We start from the raw sequence: 18,875 nt of genomic DNA on the forward strand, positions 1-18,875 counted from the left end.
CTACTGAAAAACAAGCCTCCCACCCCAGGCTTCAGGTGCACATTAGCTAGGGGCAGGGAAGATCTTTAAAATTTACATTCTTATTACATTGTATCTACTGAAAAACAAGCCTCCCACCCCAGGCTTCAGGTGCACATTAGCCTAGGGGCAGGGAAGATCTTCAAAATTTACATTCTTATTACACCTCCCTGAGCCAAATTCAATGAGAATAAGGTTTTGCCTTTTTGCCTTCCTGTTCTTCCCCTCCATTGTAACCATTTTCCCTTGCCTCTTCTATATGAGACAGTTTATATCCCATTCTCTCTCTCCCCATCTCCTCTCATTATATTCCTCTCTCAGCTCTTAATTTCACCTTTTAAGTATCATTCCTTCCTGTTAAATTGGTCCTGTTCTCTCTATCTATGTATACCTGTAAACATATATACACACATTCACATATGTATTCATGTGCCCATAAACCCTCCTTCAGCTATTTTCATACTGAGAAAAATTTCATCAGTTACTATTATCGTTTTTTCCATATAGGAATGTAAATAGTTCAACTTTGTTAAGTTCCTTATAATTTATTTTCCCTGTTTACCTTCTCATGCTTCTCTTGCTTCTTGTATCTGAATGTCAAATTTTCTATTCAACTCTGGTTTTTTCATCAAGAATACTTGAAAGTCCTTTATTTCACTGTCAAGTATTCTTGATGAAAAAACCAGAGTCCTCTGTTTCACTGAATGACCATATTTTCCCCTGAAACATGATGCTCAATTTTGCTGGGTAGGTGATTCTTGGTTTTAATCCCAGCTCCTTTGCCCTCCGGAATATCATATTCTAAGCCCTTCGATCCCTCAGTGTAGAAGTTGCCAGATGTTGTGTTATCCTGATTGTTTTTCCACAATATTCAAATCCTTTCTTCCTGGCTGCTTGTAATATTCTCTCCTTGATCTGGAAATTTCGGAACCTGGCTATAATATTCCTAGGAGTTTTCTTTTAGGGATCTTTTTCAGGAGGTGATTGGTGGATTTTTTCAACCTCTATTTTGCCCTCTAGTTCTAAAACATCAGGGCAGTTTTCTTTGAGAATTTCTTGGAGGATAATTTCTAGGTTCTTTCTTTGATCATGGCTTTCAGGTAGTACAATAATTTTAAAATTATCTCTCTGGATCTATTTTCCAGGTCAGTGGTTTTCCTGATGAGATATTTCACATTGCCTTCTATTCTTTCATTTTTTTGCATCTGTTTAACAGTATCTTGATTTCTCATAAAGTCACTAACTTCCATTTGCTCCAATCTAATTCTGAAGGAATGATTTTCCTTAGTGAGTTTTTGAGATTCTTTTGCCATCTGGCAAATTTGGCTTTTTAAGGCATTCTTCTCCTCATTGCCTTTTTGAGCCTCTTTTGCCATTTGAGTTAGTCAATTTTTTAAGGTGTTATTTTCCTCAGTCAGGCTGTTGACTCTCATTTCATAATTTTCTTGCATCATTCTTATTTCCCTTTTCAATTTTTCGTCTACTTCTCTTATTTCCTTCTTAAGGTCCTTCCTCTATGGCCTGTAATCAGCTCATATTTTTCTTTGTAGCTTTTGGTGCAGGAGTTTTAACTTCACTGTCTTCCTCCTGTTCCATTCTTTGATCCTTTTTGTCGCCAAAATAGGAGTGTAAAGTTGGGGTACTCTGTTTATTTTGCTTCTTTTGCCTGCTCATGTCACTTTACCCCTGGGCTTTTTGACACAGTAGGACTCTGCCACCAGACAGGGGAGCTTCGTCCCAAATGCTGGGGTTTTCTCAGCTGCCAAAGGTATTAGTTGGGTGCCCTCTTTGAAGCCTCCGCACGCTCTGGCAAGCTGGTCACACACCCCAGGACCTCCACCCTAGACTGCAATCCAGATCCAAGCAGGTTAGAGCAAGAGTGATTACCCCTCAGACTGGTTCCTGGTCCCCCTACACTCTGCAGGCCAGGAGCTGAAGCTGCCACGTGGAGATGAATGCACAGCCCCAGTGCCTCAAGCGGCTTCTCGCCCCGGAGAAGAGACTGACGCACTCCCAACTACTGGATCCCAAAGTCCACACTGCATTGACCTCTCACTTTGTCCATTGCATCTATGTGTTGATAATTCTGGAAACTGGCACAGCTGATGATGATTTGAAGTCCCTCCAGGTGGTGGTTGGTCAGACCTGCCCTGGGGCTAAAACCTTGAACTTGTGGGGTGCTGGGCTCAGCTCCCAGAGTGCTGCACTGGCTGATTCCTGACTGGGTGCCGGGCTGTCCTTAGTGGGAGGTTAGCTTCTTTGTGTCATTTTGTTGGTTCTGTAGCTCCAAAGTTTGTTCAGAGTCCCTTTTTACATGAATTGAAGGTGGTGGTAGCCGGAGCTGTGTGGACGTCCTGTTTCTACTCTGCCATCTTGACTCTTGAGTATATTACCTTTCTTAGCTGCCATATCACACTGAGTAACTTGTATATTCAGACCCTATCTTCCTCTGCCTTCTTCATCTAGGATTTCTGAATTTGTGTTTTTGTACCTATATAAGACTGTAATTCCTTTTCACTTTTTTCATGTTATTAGTTCCAGCCTCATGTTCTCTCTTATCATTATTTTTGACACTTAACTGTGATAGTTATCCCTCCCAACTTTGTATTATCTAGGGATTTGGTAAGGATTCTCATTAAGACTTTATCCAGGGGCGGCCAGGTGGCGCAGTGAGTAAGAGTGCCGGCCCCGGCATTGGGAGACCCGGGATTGGTTCTGACCTGAGATACTTGGCACCCACACAAAATAACTGGCTGTGTAAACTTGAGTTAGTTACTTAACCCCAATTGCTTTATAAAAAAAAAAAAAAAGGACTTTATCCAAATCATGATAAAAATGTTAAAGGGGACAGAACCAAGCATGGATCCTCAGGGTACTCTGCTGGAGACCTCTTTTAAAGTTGAACTGGAACTTAATGCTCTCTAATCATACAAGTCTCTTTTCTATAAGAGTAACATGGAAGATTATTAAATGTTTTGATTAAATGGAGGTAAACTCAACTTTCCTGATTCCAAAATCCATTGTTTTTGACTCTGTACAATGCTTTTTCTCAGTTACCTTGCTCTTTTTCCATTTCTCAAGTTTCTTTAGTGTCTTTTGTTTTTCATGCCTGTCATTTTCTGAAATACTCCTTCAAGTAAGAATACTTACTTGAAATGGAAAAAAAAAAGTTAAACAAAATTAACTTGACACAGTAGCTATATTCAAAAGTGTATACAACATTCTATACCCATAGTGCCCCATCTCTCTATTGTTACAGGGGGGAAGGGGGAGATGTAGATTGTTTTGTTATCTTTCAGTGTCAGTATTGTCTTTGCATTTAATCTGAGGTTATCTGTTTTATTGGTATTTTCAGTATATGTTTCGCAGCAATCAAGTATATTGTTCTTTTGATTCTGTTTCCTTTGTATCAATGCAGTTAAGTTATTATCAGTATCAAGTAAGTGAAACCTCCTGGGTTTTATGTCAATCATAATTTTTTTGTTTTTTTCTCGCACAGTATAGTATTTCATCATATTTTTGTACCACAGTTTGTGCAACCATTCTCTAGTTGATAGATTCTTACTTTGTTTCTAATTTTCTGCTACTATAGAAAATACTGCTATAAATATTTTGGTATATATTTTCGCCCCTTTTCTTTCTACTCCTATAATTTGCTAACAAATTTTGAGGCTAAAATGGGTCTTATTAGCCTATACATCTTTATTTGCTTTGAAAGTGTGGCCCACACTGCCACTATCCAAATAAATACAGATCTGTGTGAATTGGTACAGAAGGCTCACATCTTTACTTTCACACTCTGTTAAGGTTTCTTAATTATTTTCAAGCAATATGTGGTTTTTTACTGAATCCCTGTATTCAGAGAAAAAAAGTGTTAGGTAATTTCTTTCTTTCCTAATTTTCTGGTAATTTTTTGTAAAGGGGAAGATTGGAAAAAAGCCCGATTTCAGCACCCATCGTCTTTGCATATATTACAGCCCATGGATATCCATGTTGAGTTGGCTAAGGCTATGGTGGAAAAAGACATTAGAATGGCCAGGTAATATATGTTTGTTATGTGAATTTCTTTCTTTTGTAAGAGAAATTTAACTGCTTCAGTTACTTGATTTTGATAAACAAAGGCAAATTTCTTTAAGTGATAGCTCAGTAATTTCTTATCTCTTAAAGTTAAAATATTTTATGGTGGAAGTGTGTGATTTGACAGCTCTTACTTTGGGACTGTATTAGGATTTATAGTCTTTAAAAGTTGACTGGTGTGTATGTGTTTTCAAGTAGAACTAGAGACCCTCTTAATTAGTAAATGTAGATGTAAATAATGTAAATCGAAAGTAAAATGTAAAATTTGAATAATCTATAGGATCAATATAAAATTAATAGAAATTTTTTGTTTAAGGGAATTTTAAAAGTGAAATTATCTTTTGAATTTAGGTAAATATTCCTGTGATACTATGCTTGTGTGCAATGTTATATCTAGATTAATGCACTGTTAAATTGATGCATATGATTGTGGAATGGGACATAATTACAAAGACATAGTTGGAAAAATAAACTAGCTTTGAATTTCATTTTCAGATTTAAAGTCTCAGGTGGGCTTCCTTTGATGCATGTGAGACTATCTGACCAAAAGATGAAAAATGTACTGGATTTGATTCATAGCATACCACTGCCAACAAGATCAGATGTGCCATCTCCAGAGAGAAAGGTAAATGCACTTCGAAAACATTTTAAATTTACTATTTTTAGTAGTTTTTCTTATTATTTTTGCAACTTATTTTGACTTTTCAATTTTTTCTTTAAGTCAGTTTCACCTCAGGTAGAAGTTTTTGGAGCTTTAGGTGGTTTGATGTTTACTTTGCCAGTACTTGATAAAATTGCAGCATTAAATAACTAAAACTTGAAACTGGCTTCCAAAATTGATTCAGTATACAGTGGGGTGGTGCATTTGTGGTAAGGCAGGTATGTGAGGGAAATATAGAAGCCAACAAAAGAACAATTTCCCCAAATGTTATGGGATTCCATCAGTACAGCCAAGCATAGAATTCTCTGTGCTAGACTGCATCTCATTTGTCATATACCTCATAATATAGAAAGGTTAAAAGTTCTTGACCATTATACTTGGAACTTGCCTGCAGAACATGAAAAAAGAGTTGAATTGTCGCTTAGTATAGATTGAAGCTGTTAGAATATTAACTTTATAGTGCCATATTTAAGAGAAATGAAATAATTTTGAACTGGTAATAGTTGTTATCTTTTATTACCTTTATGGTCATGCTTGTAGTGTCTTTTGACCATAAATAATTGTTTATATATATATATATATATATATATATTTGTATATATGTATAACAGTGTGTGTATGTAGAGATAGATGTTTGCATATACACACACACACACACACACACACACACACACATATATATATATATATATATTTGGTATCTTTTTAAGTATTTACAGTAGTCTAATATCAGAAAATTCTAGCAAGGTATAAAAGTTAATTGTGTATCTGACATGATTTATTAAAATATATGTGTGTCTATATAAAATGATTCTTTTGTGAATTTAATCCTGAATAAATCAGTAAACATTTATTAAGCATCCAAATTGTGCTAGACCCTGGGGTTACAAAGGTAAATAGTTCTTGTCTTCAAAAACTTACCTTTTATTTTTACTTGTCCATTCTTTTCTAGGTAGCAGCTATTCCCATTATTTCTGATGGAACAAAAAAACTACTTACCACTTCATTGCTTCTAGAAGAAGTAGAATCAGGTAAGGAAATTTCAGTCATTGAGTGTGATTTTTAAAAATTCTATAATGCTATAAAAATTAAGATGTCATGGTGCAGCACAAAGATCTTGGCTGTCACGATGCCTCACTTTTAGCCATAGCTAAGCCATAGATAGCTGTGTGAATCAGGCAGGCCACTGAGTATCTTATCTGAGATAAAAAAAAATCTTAGTTTCTTTATTTGTAAGTTAAGGGATTAGATTAGATTATGTTATAGAACCTTAAATTCTGTGATTCTGAATGCTAGGAATAAATAGTCTTGTTAAAAAATACTTCTTAAATTGACCTGTGTTTGTAACTAAGAATGAAATGAAAAAACCCCCAAACAATAAGGAAATAGTGTTGCTATCCATGGTGTTAAACGGAAATAATATTCTTCCTGGAAAGCTATTTGTATGAATATGGCATTTTTTTTGTATTTGCAAGTATATGAGGGGAAAAACAACAACGTCAGTAACAACAACAATAGCTAGCATTTCTGTAGCCCTTTAAGGTTTTAAAATATTTACAAATTTTATCTCATTTGATCCTCACAACAATTTTCTGGGGGATAGGTGCTGTAATTATTCACATTTTTCAGGTGAGGAAATAGAGGAAGACAGGAGGTTAAGTGACTTGCCCAGGGTCATATAGTAAGTGTGTAAGTCAGGATTTGAACTCAGGTTTTCTTGACTTCAGGTCCAACAACACTTTATCTTGTTGGACCCCCCCCCAGATGTCACAACAGCAATTTGAGTCATTTTGGTGGACTTAAACGTTAAGACTGATATGAAGAATTTTTAGGTTAAATGATGTTTTAATAATGATTGATTTAAATTTTGAATATTTATATGTAATTTCCAGGTTAAATAAATATTTCTTTCCTTTAGAGTCGGATGATGAATATTTTGATGCTGAAGATGGAACACAACAGACTGGTAGAAGTATTAAAGGATCTGAGCTAATTAAAGTCACAGAACCCCCAAATGAAGACCTCATTGATCTTCAGCTCAGATTTGAAATTAAAGAGGTACATATTAATAATTTGCCATAGGAACATCTACATGTAAGTTATTATCCTTGTAAACTGTCTGATATTAGGCTCCTTTTTTGCTATAGGAAAGGAATGCAAGCTCAGATATCTTTATTTTCTTCCCTCCAAATTACAAAAATGAAGTATTCAATTTTGTAATGTGGGTTTAACTTCTGCCACCTTTTACTTTATTGCCCTACCTCCTTTCTTAGGTGATTTTGGAACTTACCAAGCAACAGGAAAAAGAAGATACAATTCTTGTGTTTAATGTAATACAACTGGGAACAGAAGCTACCGTTAGACCATTTGACATGGTTGTAGTATCTTATTTGAAGAAAATAAGCTTGGATTACCATGAAATTCAAGGTAATGTTTATAAAAACCAAAATAGTAGATTTCTTTATGTTTCTTAATTACTTCTCATTGTATCTTAAGCCTTGGAAAATTCATTATTCTAGCTTTTCGCTAGATTAAATGTAGACAAATGCTGATTCTTAAACCATTGTTTTTTACTTTTGTCTGAGTTGAAGCTAAGCATCTTCAGGTTAGGAAGAAAGTGACCTTTTAATGCAAGAAGTAATCCCACCAAGTATAAGTGGGAAGAAGAGGCCACTAAAAAAAATATTTTTTAATATCTGCTACATCTTACATTGTACTCTTACTGCTTCCAAAAACAATCGTCATTAAAAAAGAATGAAAAAGAGGAAAAAATACAGTTCAGCAAACCTAACATTTTGACAATTTCTAACATGCACAGTGTTCTATACTTACCACCTCTTATGACTTCAGAGGAGGAATGCTCCTTCATATCTACTTTAGGAGCAAGCTTGGATGTTATACATTGGCAGCATTCGGTTTTGATTGTCTTGTTTTTCTGTGTACATTGTAATCATTGTATACATAGCCTTCTTAGTTATGCTCCCTTCATTTTCCATCAGTTAATAGAGTGCTTTCCTTCTTGTGCTATATTAATCATATTTATTTTTTCTCAAAACTTAATTTTTCTTAAAACTTCCCTAAAACAATAATAGTCCAATACATTCACATAGTATAGTGTGTTTAGTAATTTGCCAGTTGGTGCACATTTACTTTGTTTCCAATTGTTCGCTGCTATAAATATTTTGCTGTGTATGGGTTTTTTTTTTTTTTTTGTCATTGGCTTCCTTGGAGGCCATCCCCAGCAGTGGAATCTCTGAGTCAAAAGGTACGGACATTTTAATCACTTCAAAAAGACTATTTAAATAAGAATTTTGTAGGTAAGTCTTCTTTGAATGGAGGGCATTATCTGAGATGTTATGAGGAAATTGCTCCAATGTCTAATGTATCTCAACTTCCTCATTTTAAGGAGGTTCTTCTAAGAAATTGAGGATATTGTTAGCTATTCAATAGTTGTAACTGTGGTTTCTTGGAATAACTTCTTAATTGTCTATTGCCTCTGTACTTTCAGCCACTGTTTGGTAAGGGTTTAAATAGCATTTTAATACCCGTTGAAAGCAGAACATGAAGTTTACCTTCATTATGTCTGCTTTCCCTTCAAGTTTCCTATAGCTGTTTATTCCCCAAACTAAATGTGAAGACACTAATTATGGTGAAGAGAAGCAGTGTTAGAGTGGGAAGAGTGATGGACTTAGGAAGGTTCTTGGTTTGATCTCTGCCCTTATGTGTGTAGTTTTGGAAAAGCTACTTTTGGTCGTGGGATAGTGGATCAGTTAGGAAAGTGTAAAAAGATTGCATTACCATCGTGAGAGCCCCATTCAGATTATGTAAGAAATTTGCAGTAGACCTAGTCAAGCTTTTCTTAAGTTGTCAGAGAGATAAAGATTTCAAATTTAACCCTTCAAAAGACTCTGCACAAGTCACTTTTCTTATCTTCACTTTCTTCCTCTGCAAAATGGGAGGTGATTACTTACCTTACCTTGTAAGGAGCAAATTATTTCACCCAAGATTGACATTCACAGGTTTCTAGAATTAATTGTTGGGAGAATAGCACTGCGTTTCATATTTTGTGCACTCAGGGCATTTTATTTTTTTATTAAATTTTAAAAAGCAAAAATTTATTGAATATTGAATCATAAAAGACAATTTTTATTTGTCACACTGAGGAACTAAAACTTGATTAAAAAAACAACAAACCTTACTTAAGGGTAATATAAACTTTGCAAATGCCTCCTTTTATCATATTCTCCCCTTTAATTTTACTAAACAACTTTTTGAGCCGTTTTCTCAGCTAAAAAAGCATCTTTTTAACTGGATCCTGCTTCTGTAGCCCTCTGCTTGGTACAGAGGGCCTGATGAAATGTATCCTCTGAAAATTTAAAATTTATCTTTTTTGCTTTACTTGCTTTTGTCCAGTGGTAGCCTTAGGGACATTTACTATGGGATGAGTTATAGATTACAAAAGAGAGTCAAAGGGGGAAAAGAGGTTCTGGTTTATTTTTTCCTGGTTTGAGGGAACATCTGGTTAGATATGCCAGGCAGGAACAAAGTGCCCTCTGGGGTTGAGAAAGAGGAGGGCAGATAGTTTGTCTCCAAAAGTATCTTGATTTTCCCTGAGCAGAAGTACCATGGGGTCAGGAACTGTAGTGCTATCAAGTGAGCCTGGATGAGAACTGTGGAAGAGACAGCACCCCTCCTCTTCCTCCTCCTCTGTTGCTAGAACCTCACAAGATTGGTGATGGTAGCTCCTGAGGAGCAGCTTCTGCCCCTCATAGACTCCACATGTTTGACAGGTTGTGGTATTCTTGACCACACCCAGAATATTCTGTGTATGGACCTGCAGTTGAAGGGGCCATGGAAAACCCCTACTCTCACTTCCATTCTATAGAGGATGGAGTCTGTCTCTTATTTGGAAGATCATATGAGACCGTAGCAGGTTCTGGACTGGAGCCACCATCACCTGACTTCTTCTCCAGGTTTATTCTGGGCTAGGTAGCTTTTTTCCATAGATGGAAGTACAGTATTTAAAAAAATAACCTAGAAAAGTAGGCATGATCTTTGGGTGGGAACGATAAGTAAACTAGCATTTATTAAGTACCTGCTAAGTGCCAGTCTCACTACGTGCTTAATAAGGCAAAAAGCAGTGAGTGCTCTCAAGGATCATAGTCTTATGGAGGAGATGGCATGCACATAGCTACATACAAAAAAGATGCACAGAGATGGGGGGAGCAGTGTCAGAGGGAAGGCACTGAGACTGAAGAGGATGAGAAAGGGTTCCTGCAAAGGTGAGACTTAGCTAGGACTTGAAAGAACCCAGGGAAGCTGGAGGGAGAGAGTTCCAGGCCTGAGGGAAGGCCAGGGAAATGTCTTAGGAAGTGGGAAGAGCAGGGAAGCTAGTGTCATTGCATGACTGAGTACTTGGAGAGGAGTACAGCCTAAGAAAACTTGAAAGACAGAAAGAGTCAGGTTTTGAAGGCCTTTAAAAACCAAAGCGTTTTATATTTAATCCTGGGGGTGATGGGAGCCATTGAAGTTGATTAAATAAAGGAGAGATATGGTCAGACCTGTAATTTAGTAAGATTTGACAGCTGGGAGAGGGATGGATTGGAATAGGAAGAAACTAGAAACAGGGAGACCATCAGTGTATTGGAACGGTTCAGGTGTGAAATGATGAGGGCCTGCACTAGGGGAGTGGCAGTGTTGTAAGAGAGCAGGTTTATGTGAAAGATATTATAAAGGTAGAAACAATAGAACTTGACCATTGATTGGATATGGTGGGGAGGCAGTGTGTGTGTGTGTGTGTATGAGGAGTTGAAGCTGAGAAAGATTATTTGGACATGTTGAGTTTAAGATATCTCTGGGACATCCAGTTTAAGATGTCTAATAGGCATCTGGAGACATGAAACTGAATGTCAGGAGAAAGGTTAGGGTTTGAAAAGTAGATCTGAAAGATCTCTTCATGCAGATGATAATTGAGATCATGGTTGCTGATGAGGCTACCAAATGAAATAGCATAGAGAGGAGAAAAGGGCCTAGTACAGAACCTTATACACAGTTAGCAGGTATGATGTGAATGAAGATTCAGCAAAGGACACAGAAGGAACAGTCAGGTGGTAGGAGGAGAACCAGGAGAGAACAGTGTCACAAAATCTTAGAAGAGAGTATCAAGAAAATAAGGTGATTGACAGTGTCAGGGGCAGCGGGAAGACCAAGAAAGATGAGAATTATGAATAGTTCATTAGATATGGCAAGGAGGAGGGCATTGGTAACTTTAGTGAGAATGGTTTGGTAGAATGATGAGGTCAAAAGCCAGACTGCAGAGTTAAGGAAAGAAAGGAAAGGAAGTGGAGGCATCTTCTCCTTAAGGAGTTTAATCACAAAAGGGAAGAGAGATACAGGATGGTAGCTGGTGGGGATAGATGGATTAAAGGGAGGTTTTTTGAGGATTTAGAAACATGAACATTTTTATAGGCAGTAGGGAAGCAGTCAGGTGTCTGAGGACTATTACTGACAGAATAAGGAAGATGGGGGGTAATCTGCAGATAAGACATGACAGAGTAGGGTAACTTGAGTATAAGGAGGGATTTATTTACCTTGGCAAGAAGGGCGTCCTCTTCCTGTGAAAAGGGTGTAGAAAGAGTGTCAGAATGTGAGATGAGGAACAGGGGAGAAGAAGGTGCTCTATGTGAGTGGCTTCAGTTTTTTCAGTTAAATATGAGGCATGGTTCTCACTTGAGAATGGGGAGAGGAGGAACTGTGGAAGGTTTGAAGAGGGATGAAAAATTTTGGAAAAGCTGCTTTTGGGAGTAAGATAGTGAATCAATTAGGGAGGTGTAAAAGCATTACCCCACCATAGTGAGAGCCCAGTTCAGATTATGTAAGAAACTTGCAGTACTTCTAGTCGAGCTTTTCTTAAGCTGTCAGAGATGTCAAATTTAACCCTTCAAAAGATTTCTTTAAAAGGAAAACCTTATCCTGAATTTTCAGCTATAAACAAGCAGTTTACTTTTCTTCTTCTTCCAGGGACCAGAAAGAAACCACTTCATCTGATTAGTTCTTCTGACAAATCTGGGTTAGATCTTTTAAAAGTGGAATATATCAAGGTATGAGTCTTTAAGATGTTTATATCATATTTCAAGTATATCTATAGGAAAGAGGAAAGCATGGGTTGCCAGAAGACTTTGAAAAGGACATCATTACTTTTCAAAATAGATCCTACCCTCTTCCCAGCTTTCTGCATTCCATTCACTTCACACGGGTATAGGCCAGAGATATAGATATATGTGTGTGTGTGTGTGTGTGTGTGTGTGTGTGTGTGTGTGTGTGTATGTGTATACACAGATACAGATACACAGACACAGGCACACACAGACACACACACACCTTCCCCCTCAATATTCTCATATCCGTTAGGTTGATGGAGCAACTCCTGAAATTCACTGGCTTACTCTTACTGTCCTGATTGACCTCCTTGTGCTTTGCTCTTTCATATTTTTTTTTGTTTGCAGGTGAACATTCTATTAGTCATTTAGCAATAACTATGATCTGAGTGGCATGTTCTTCCAAGTTTTAAAGGAGAGTAGAGCTGCTCACATATTACTAAATAAACATTTTAAACTTATTTCTATACTTAGATGTGTAATCTTGATAGGGTGGGCACCCCTTTTGACAATATACGTCTTTTCCATGTCTTTCTATAACTTCTCCCTATAGCCCTGAGGCTACTGAAGGCCTTCCTCTTCTGACATTTTGAGGCTACCAGTGTAGCCTCTGGGTTGTCCACCTGTTGCCCCCAATTCTGTGTGACCCACTTCTTTCTGGGATCATGCTTTTCATTAGCGATATTCTTACTGCCATTTGCATTATGGAAGTCATGTTTTTAATGTCTTAGTCAGTTTACAATAGTGTTCCTTGTCTTTGGGTCACCAGTTATATTTTGTACACAACTTAGAAATAATTGATATTACCTATAAAGTTTGATTAAGAAGATTGTTTTGATGTGACTGCATTTCCTTTATTAGAACTTTTAATTTCTCTTTTAGGCTGACAAGAATGGACCTAGTTTTCAGACTACTTTTGAAAATACTGAGCAAACATTTAAGGTAAACGAAAATTACATTAAATGAAAATATCTTACTCAAGAGAGGTTATTACTTAAAGCTTTTTTTAATTTCAGTTATGGAATATTGTCAAAGTATTTTTAATTTAAAATTTATTTTTTCTTCCATTGCATGAGATATAATTTAGTTAAGCTACTGGGTCAACATTCTAAGTTGTACTTTAGAAAACTGAAAGGATTCTTTTCTCAATGATAGAAGGAATTTAAACCTAAATTTGATTCCAAGAAAACCAGATATTGCCCAGGTACTAGACAGGCAGAACTATATATCACCCTATTAATCAACAATCATTTACTAAATGCCTACTATGTGCCACCCACTGTGCTAATTAAGCATTGGAGATACAAAGACAAGGAGTAGAATATTCTTTGTGGGGACAGGACATGTACATATGCAAGTATTTGCAAAATATATAAAAATAAACACAAAGTTAATTTGGGTAGGGAAGTCACTTGCTGTTGGGAAAATCAGGAAGAACTTCATGTATACCGTGTTTCCCTGATAATAAGACCTACCCCAAAAATAAGCCCTCCCCTTACTGTGTAAGATTCCTCTAAAATAAGCCCTCCCCCGAAAATAAGCCCTATTGAGATTGCTTCTGTAGTGAAGGTGATCCCCTGTGCTACACGCTACATTACGGTACCCTCTGTATGCACCGTCCCCCCCCCCCCCCGGTGAAATGCACGCCGCGCTCCGAGCTGCATCCAATCAGAGCTGCAGCAGTGAGCACGTCATCCTGTTCTTCCCCAGTGATTTGCTTATTGAATAAAAGTACATTTTTTTGTTCACATTTACCTGTTTATTAAAATTGCTGTCAATGTTCATTAAAATAAGCCCTCCCCTGAAAATAAGCCCTCTGGTGTTTTTCTGTCCAAAAAAATTAATAAGACAGTGTCTTATTATTGGGGAAACATGGTATGTAATGCTTGAACTGAGCATATTTGTTTTTTAATTTTTTCAATTAACAAGCTTTTATTTTTGTCTATCCCTTATTCTATCCCTTTTTATCTTTTCTTCTATCCCTCCCACTATCCCTTCACCAGTGGAAAAAAAACTCTTATACAAATATGCAGTTAGCAAAATAAATTCCTGTATCTGCAGTGTCCAAAAACCTATATCTTATTCATCACCTATCTGTCAAGAAGTAAGTAACAGGTGTTAGCATTGGTCCTCTGAAATTGTAGTTGGTCACTGCATCAATCAGAGTTCTTAAGTATTTCAAAGTTTTTGTCTTTAAAATGTTATTGTATAAATTATTCTTCTAGTTATTCTTGTGCTTATCACTGTGCTTAGCACAGTGTCTGGCACATAGTAGGTGTTTAATAAATGATAATGTGCATTTTCTTCACAACAACGTTTGCCTTTGGTTCATCTCTGCCAAACTGAGAGGTGTGAAATGAAACTTTAGAGCTACTTTAATTTGTATTTCTCTGTTTATTAGAGATTTATCTTTTTGATATTTTGGATGCTTTCTATCGCAAACTGCCTATTCATATCCTTTGTTTATTTATATCAGTTGTGGCATGACTTATTCTTATATTTGAATCTGTTACTCACGTATCTTGTAAATGAAACTTTTATCAGAGAAATTTGCTACAAAAAAATTTTCCCCAGTTAACGAATTATGTTCCAATTTTAGCTTCATTGGTGTTGCTTGTGCAGAACTTTTAAATTTCAACAAATATTATGTGTATATTTTACAATTATATGAAGATATTTTTATCTTTTATTTGACTGTAAACTCTTCCCTTTTCTATAGTTACAAAAGGCAATTTTTTTCTTATTTCTATAATTTATTTATTATGTGACCTTATATCTAAGCCAGGTATCTCTTTTGAGCAAATCTTGGTGTATGATATGACGTGGTGTTCTCATTAATTTCTTCCAGACTGCTTGCCAGTTTTCCCAGCAGTATTTATCCTTGACCTAGTATATGAGGTCTTTAGACTTCAACTATATTTGGCTTCTAGGTTTGTTTCTGTATGTTGTCTTTCTACTTTGTTCTACTGATTGACCTCTATTTTTTAACCAGTACCAATTTATTTGCTGATTATTGCTTTGCAGTGTAATTTGAAGTCTGGTACTACTGGGCCCCCTTCCTTTCCACCATTATTTTCCTTGAGATTCTTGACCTTTTGTTCCTCCAGATGAATTTCATTTTTTCCCCTAGTTTTATAAAATAATTATTTGGTAGTTTGATTAGTATGATACTGAATAAATACATTGACTTTAGTTGTATTATCATTTTTATTGGGTTGGGTCAGCCTACCCGTGAGCAATTACTCTCTCCAATTATTTAAGTCTGTCTTTGTTTTTTAAAGAACGTTTTGTTGTTGCATTCATAAATAGTTTCTGGGTATGGCTTGGTATGTAGATTTTTAAGTATTTTGTATTTTTAATAATTACTTAAATATAATTTTTCCTTCCATCTCTTCTTTCTGTATTTTCTTGGGAATATACAGAAATGCTCATGATTTATATTGATTTATCTTGACTAAGTTTAGAAGGAAATAAGGGATCCCAAGAGGCAGAGGTAAGGAGATAGTACACAACAATCAATTACCAAGTGCTTATTAAGTTGCTACTGTGTACCAGGCATTTGGGGTGCAAAATTAAAAATTAAACAGTCTCTCATCTCAAGGATATTACATTTTATTGGAGGAGACAACATATGCATATATAAGTATGTCTTAGATATAAAAAAAAAAATACAAGGCGGGGCGGCTAGGTGGCACAATGAGTAAAGCGCTGGCCCCAGAGTCAGGAGGACCCGAGTTCAGTTCTGGCCTCAGACATTTAACACCCACACAAAAAAATAGCCATATAACATTGGGCAAGTTACTTAACCCCAATTGCCCTCCAAAAGGCAAAAAAAAAAAAAAATAGAAACCTATTTTAAGAGCGTTGGCCCTGATGTCGGGAGACCCAGGATTGGTTCCGGCCTCAGATACTCGGCACCCACACAAAAATAACTGGCCGTGTAACCTTGAGCAAGTTACTTAACCCCAATTGCTTAAAAAAAATACAAAGGAATTAAGAGTAGAAGCTGGGTTATCAGGAAAAACTTCATCTATGAGGTGGTGCTTCAGCTGAGCTTTAAAGGAAATGGAATATTCTAAGAGGTGGAGATAAGAAGAGCGAACATTCTAGGCATGAGAAAGAACAGTCTGTTGCATGCCAGTGTACAGGGAGCTGTGAATTTTAGGTTGCTTGCTTGAAGGGTAAAGGAATTAGTATTAGGTTCAACTGTTTTCATTATCCTTTAAGTGTATAAATTCATCAGAATGATTCTGTAAAATTTAAACAACATATTCTTTGTGCCTTTAATGCCTTAAAAAATCCATATTAATTCTTTTTGTTTAGTTTAATGTCTTCCATTTGTTCAAGCTTTTTAAACAACACCTTGAAAGGGCTTCAGATTCATAAGATTTATGTAGTTACTCAAAATACTTTTATAAGTTTTCAATTTTTCTTATGAACTTTTTACTTTTAATTAATCTACTGTATTTTTGTCAGACCATTTAGCAGCTGAGAACTCTTATATATGCTTTTATGGCATCATTCATGTGAGTCATTTTTGCAAATCGAGTATTTTACTGATTCTTGTTATTGTTGAGTCATTTAGTCGTGTCCAATACCCAGGGTATCATAGACTTAAATTTTTTAGCTTTATTTCTTCTATGACAATAACAGAAAACACCCTAACCAAGAAATAGTTTATATTGTGAAGATCAGGATTACCAACAGAAAGGAATTAAAAACCTATTGGGTAAGGAAGCTATCAAGGCACTTTAATCTTCTGATTTCCTCTTGAAGGCTTTTGTTATCATGCAAAAAAGAAAGTTCAAGCTGCACTTATATAATTGTATACTCCTTTTCTATTGGGATGAATGGTATATATTTCTTTTCTCACCGAAGGGTTAATTTTCTTTTTTCTTTTCCTTTGAAAAAGGTGGCTTTTTCATCTTTAAATCTCTTGCTGCAAACACAAGCCCTTCTTTCTTCTATTAATTACCTAACTACTGTTATCCCATCAGAGGACCAAACTGTTGCTGGGACAGACTCACAACTTCATAGTGAAAAGCAACTAAAAAATGTTACTCTGAAGAAAGGTATGATGAACACTTATTATCTCTAAGTAAGATAGTTAAAGAGTTGTTTCCTAAATTTGACATTTCTCCTAGATCTTTAATAGGCTTTTCTAATGTTTAAAGTCTAGAGTTTATTCTAACAGATCTTGAAAGAGTTTGACATTATTTTAACAAAATTGTGATTCAACATTTTGTATTTTAGGGGAGAATTATACTTTTGACTGAACTAAAAATATTGGCTTCTTCAGTTACAGATGTATATTTAAGGATTAACCAAAAGACTGCATTTTCAATATTGACTGCTTACTAGGATATTAGATTGTGAAGGTTAATTGAATCTTAAAGAATGAAGTCACTTGTGTTATGCTTACTTTTTACTTTTTACCCAGTTAGACTTAAAAAAGAAAAAAATCACCTTAAATATATTTTTAATTAATTTAAAAAGTCCAAAGATTTTGGATTATTAAAAGTCATTCAGAAATATATATTTTTTTCAATTTTCAGTGACTGTATCCTCCAAAGATAATGATATTTTTAATTTCAAGCTGTTTGCGAAGTTGAATGCTTTCTGTGTCACTGTTTGTGATGAAAAACACAATATTGCTGAAATAAAGATTCAAGGTAAAAATATCAACTGAATTCAGTTTTTGTGAGGGGACAATTATTTTTTAGTAGCAGTATAAAAGTATGGCTTATTTTTCAGGCCTTGATTCCTCCCTTTCTCTTCAATCAAAAAAGCAGTCACTCTTTGCACGACTAGAGAACATAATTGTCACAGATGTTGATACAAACACAGTTCATAAACAGGTATCTGAACTTAAATATTTAATATTTTTATGATTGAGTAGGTGTTTTTCTTGTTAGAAGATGTGAGTTGAGTTCAGGGTCCTTTACCTGTGTGGCCAGGGGGCAACCTCTCTGAACCTCACTTTCCATGTCCTTGGAAAATGTAGGTAGTAATTTTACTACCTACAGTATGGGATTGTGAAGAAAATACTTTAAAAAGCACAAATGTAAGATTATGATGATAATAAGAACAAAGTCCTATAAAATGTGAGTATTTTTTTATGATTTGTCAACTGTAATAGGATCACAGCTAGGAGAGAGGGATTATAGAGATCTTCTTGTCCAACTTCCTTATTTCACAAGTGTAGAAATGAGAGCCAAAGACAGAAGCCCATAGGTAGCCAGAATGAGTGGCAGTCAGAACTAAGGACCTCTGACTCTGAATGTAGCTCCCTAGTGCATGGATATATCAGACATAGAACCAGTAAATCAAGTATTTATCAAGCATCTACTATATGCCAGGCACTGGAGATGGGAAAATATAAAAAATGAATCAATCCCGACTCAGTGGAGCTTGACCTCTGATTTAGGCCCTGTCATGTAATCATAGCTTCTTCCCCCCCTATATGAATGTACTGGCTCCTGGGAATTAGGCCAGCTGGTCAAGAACCATATATTGTGTGAATCAGGCTCACACATATGCCACAGCTTTGATGGTAAAGATACCTTTGAAGAAAGCCCATAAATGCCACAAATGGTGAACACAGCCTAGGACTCCCACTTTCCGGGGCTTTCTTCACCTGACTCCACTATTACTGTTTCTTATCCTCAGAATTTTTGTTATTTGTACGTTCTGTAGCCAGTCTCCCAGTAATACATCATAGTCTTCCTTTTGCCTGCTAACGTAAGTCATAGGCAGAAATTTTCTTCTCCTCAGCTTCTCCATAGTCCTAGCTAGCACCATGAAAGCCTCCCAGAAACACCTACAGGACATTGCAAATGGCACCCCTTGGGTTCTGTTCTGCCTCCTCATTTGACTGTACTTTTCTCACTTTATTGACATTCTGTGGCAACAGGTCATACATAATATCATGGGAAGCACCAAGGTATGAGATGATTGACTTT

At 36.1% G+C, this 18,875-nt stretch overlaps 1 protein-coding gene across 4 annotated transcripts in view; it reads left to right on the top strand.

Annotated features, from left to right (window-relative positions):
• Positions 1-18,875, top strand: part of VPS13C (vacuolar protein sorting 13 homolog C) — a 203,366-nt gene that overhangs the window by 64,574 nt on the left and 119,917 nt on the right. For all 4 annotated transcript variants that reach the window (XM_069098385.1, XM_069098386.1, XM_069098383.1 and 1 more), the window contains 10 exons: positions 3,940-4,057; positions 4,591-4,720; positions 5,709-5,787; positions 6,675-6,814; positions 7,030-7,183; positions 11,777-11,856; positions 12,796-12,855; positions 16,826-16,985; positions 17,469-17,585; positions 17,668-17,771. In XM_069098385.1, coding sequence (XP_068954486.1) covers positions 3,940-4,057; positions 4,591-4,720; positions 5,709-5,787; positions 6,675-6,814; positions 7,030-7,183; positions 11,777-11,856; positions 12,796-12,855; positions 16,826-16,985; positions 17,469-17,585; positions 17,668-17,771 — 1,142 coding nt within the window. The remainder of the gene's footprint in view (positions 1-3,939; positions 4,058-4,590; positions 4,721-5,708; positions 5,788-6,674; positions 6,815-7,029; positions 7,184-11,776; positions 11,857-12,795; positions 12,856-16,825; positions 16,986-17,468; positions 17,586-17,667; positions 17,772-18,875) is intronic.

Source organism: Petaurus breviceps, unplaced genomic scaffold (genome assembly GCF_028583685.1).
Source record: "Petaurus breviceps papuanus isolate PSGF00001 unplaced genomic scaffold, PetGlider_PUasm1.0 37, whole genome shotgun sequence".
Lineage (NCBI taxonomy): Eukaryota > Metazoa > Chordata > Mammalia > Diprotodontia > Petauridae > Petaurus > Petaurus breviceps.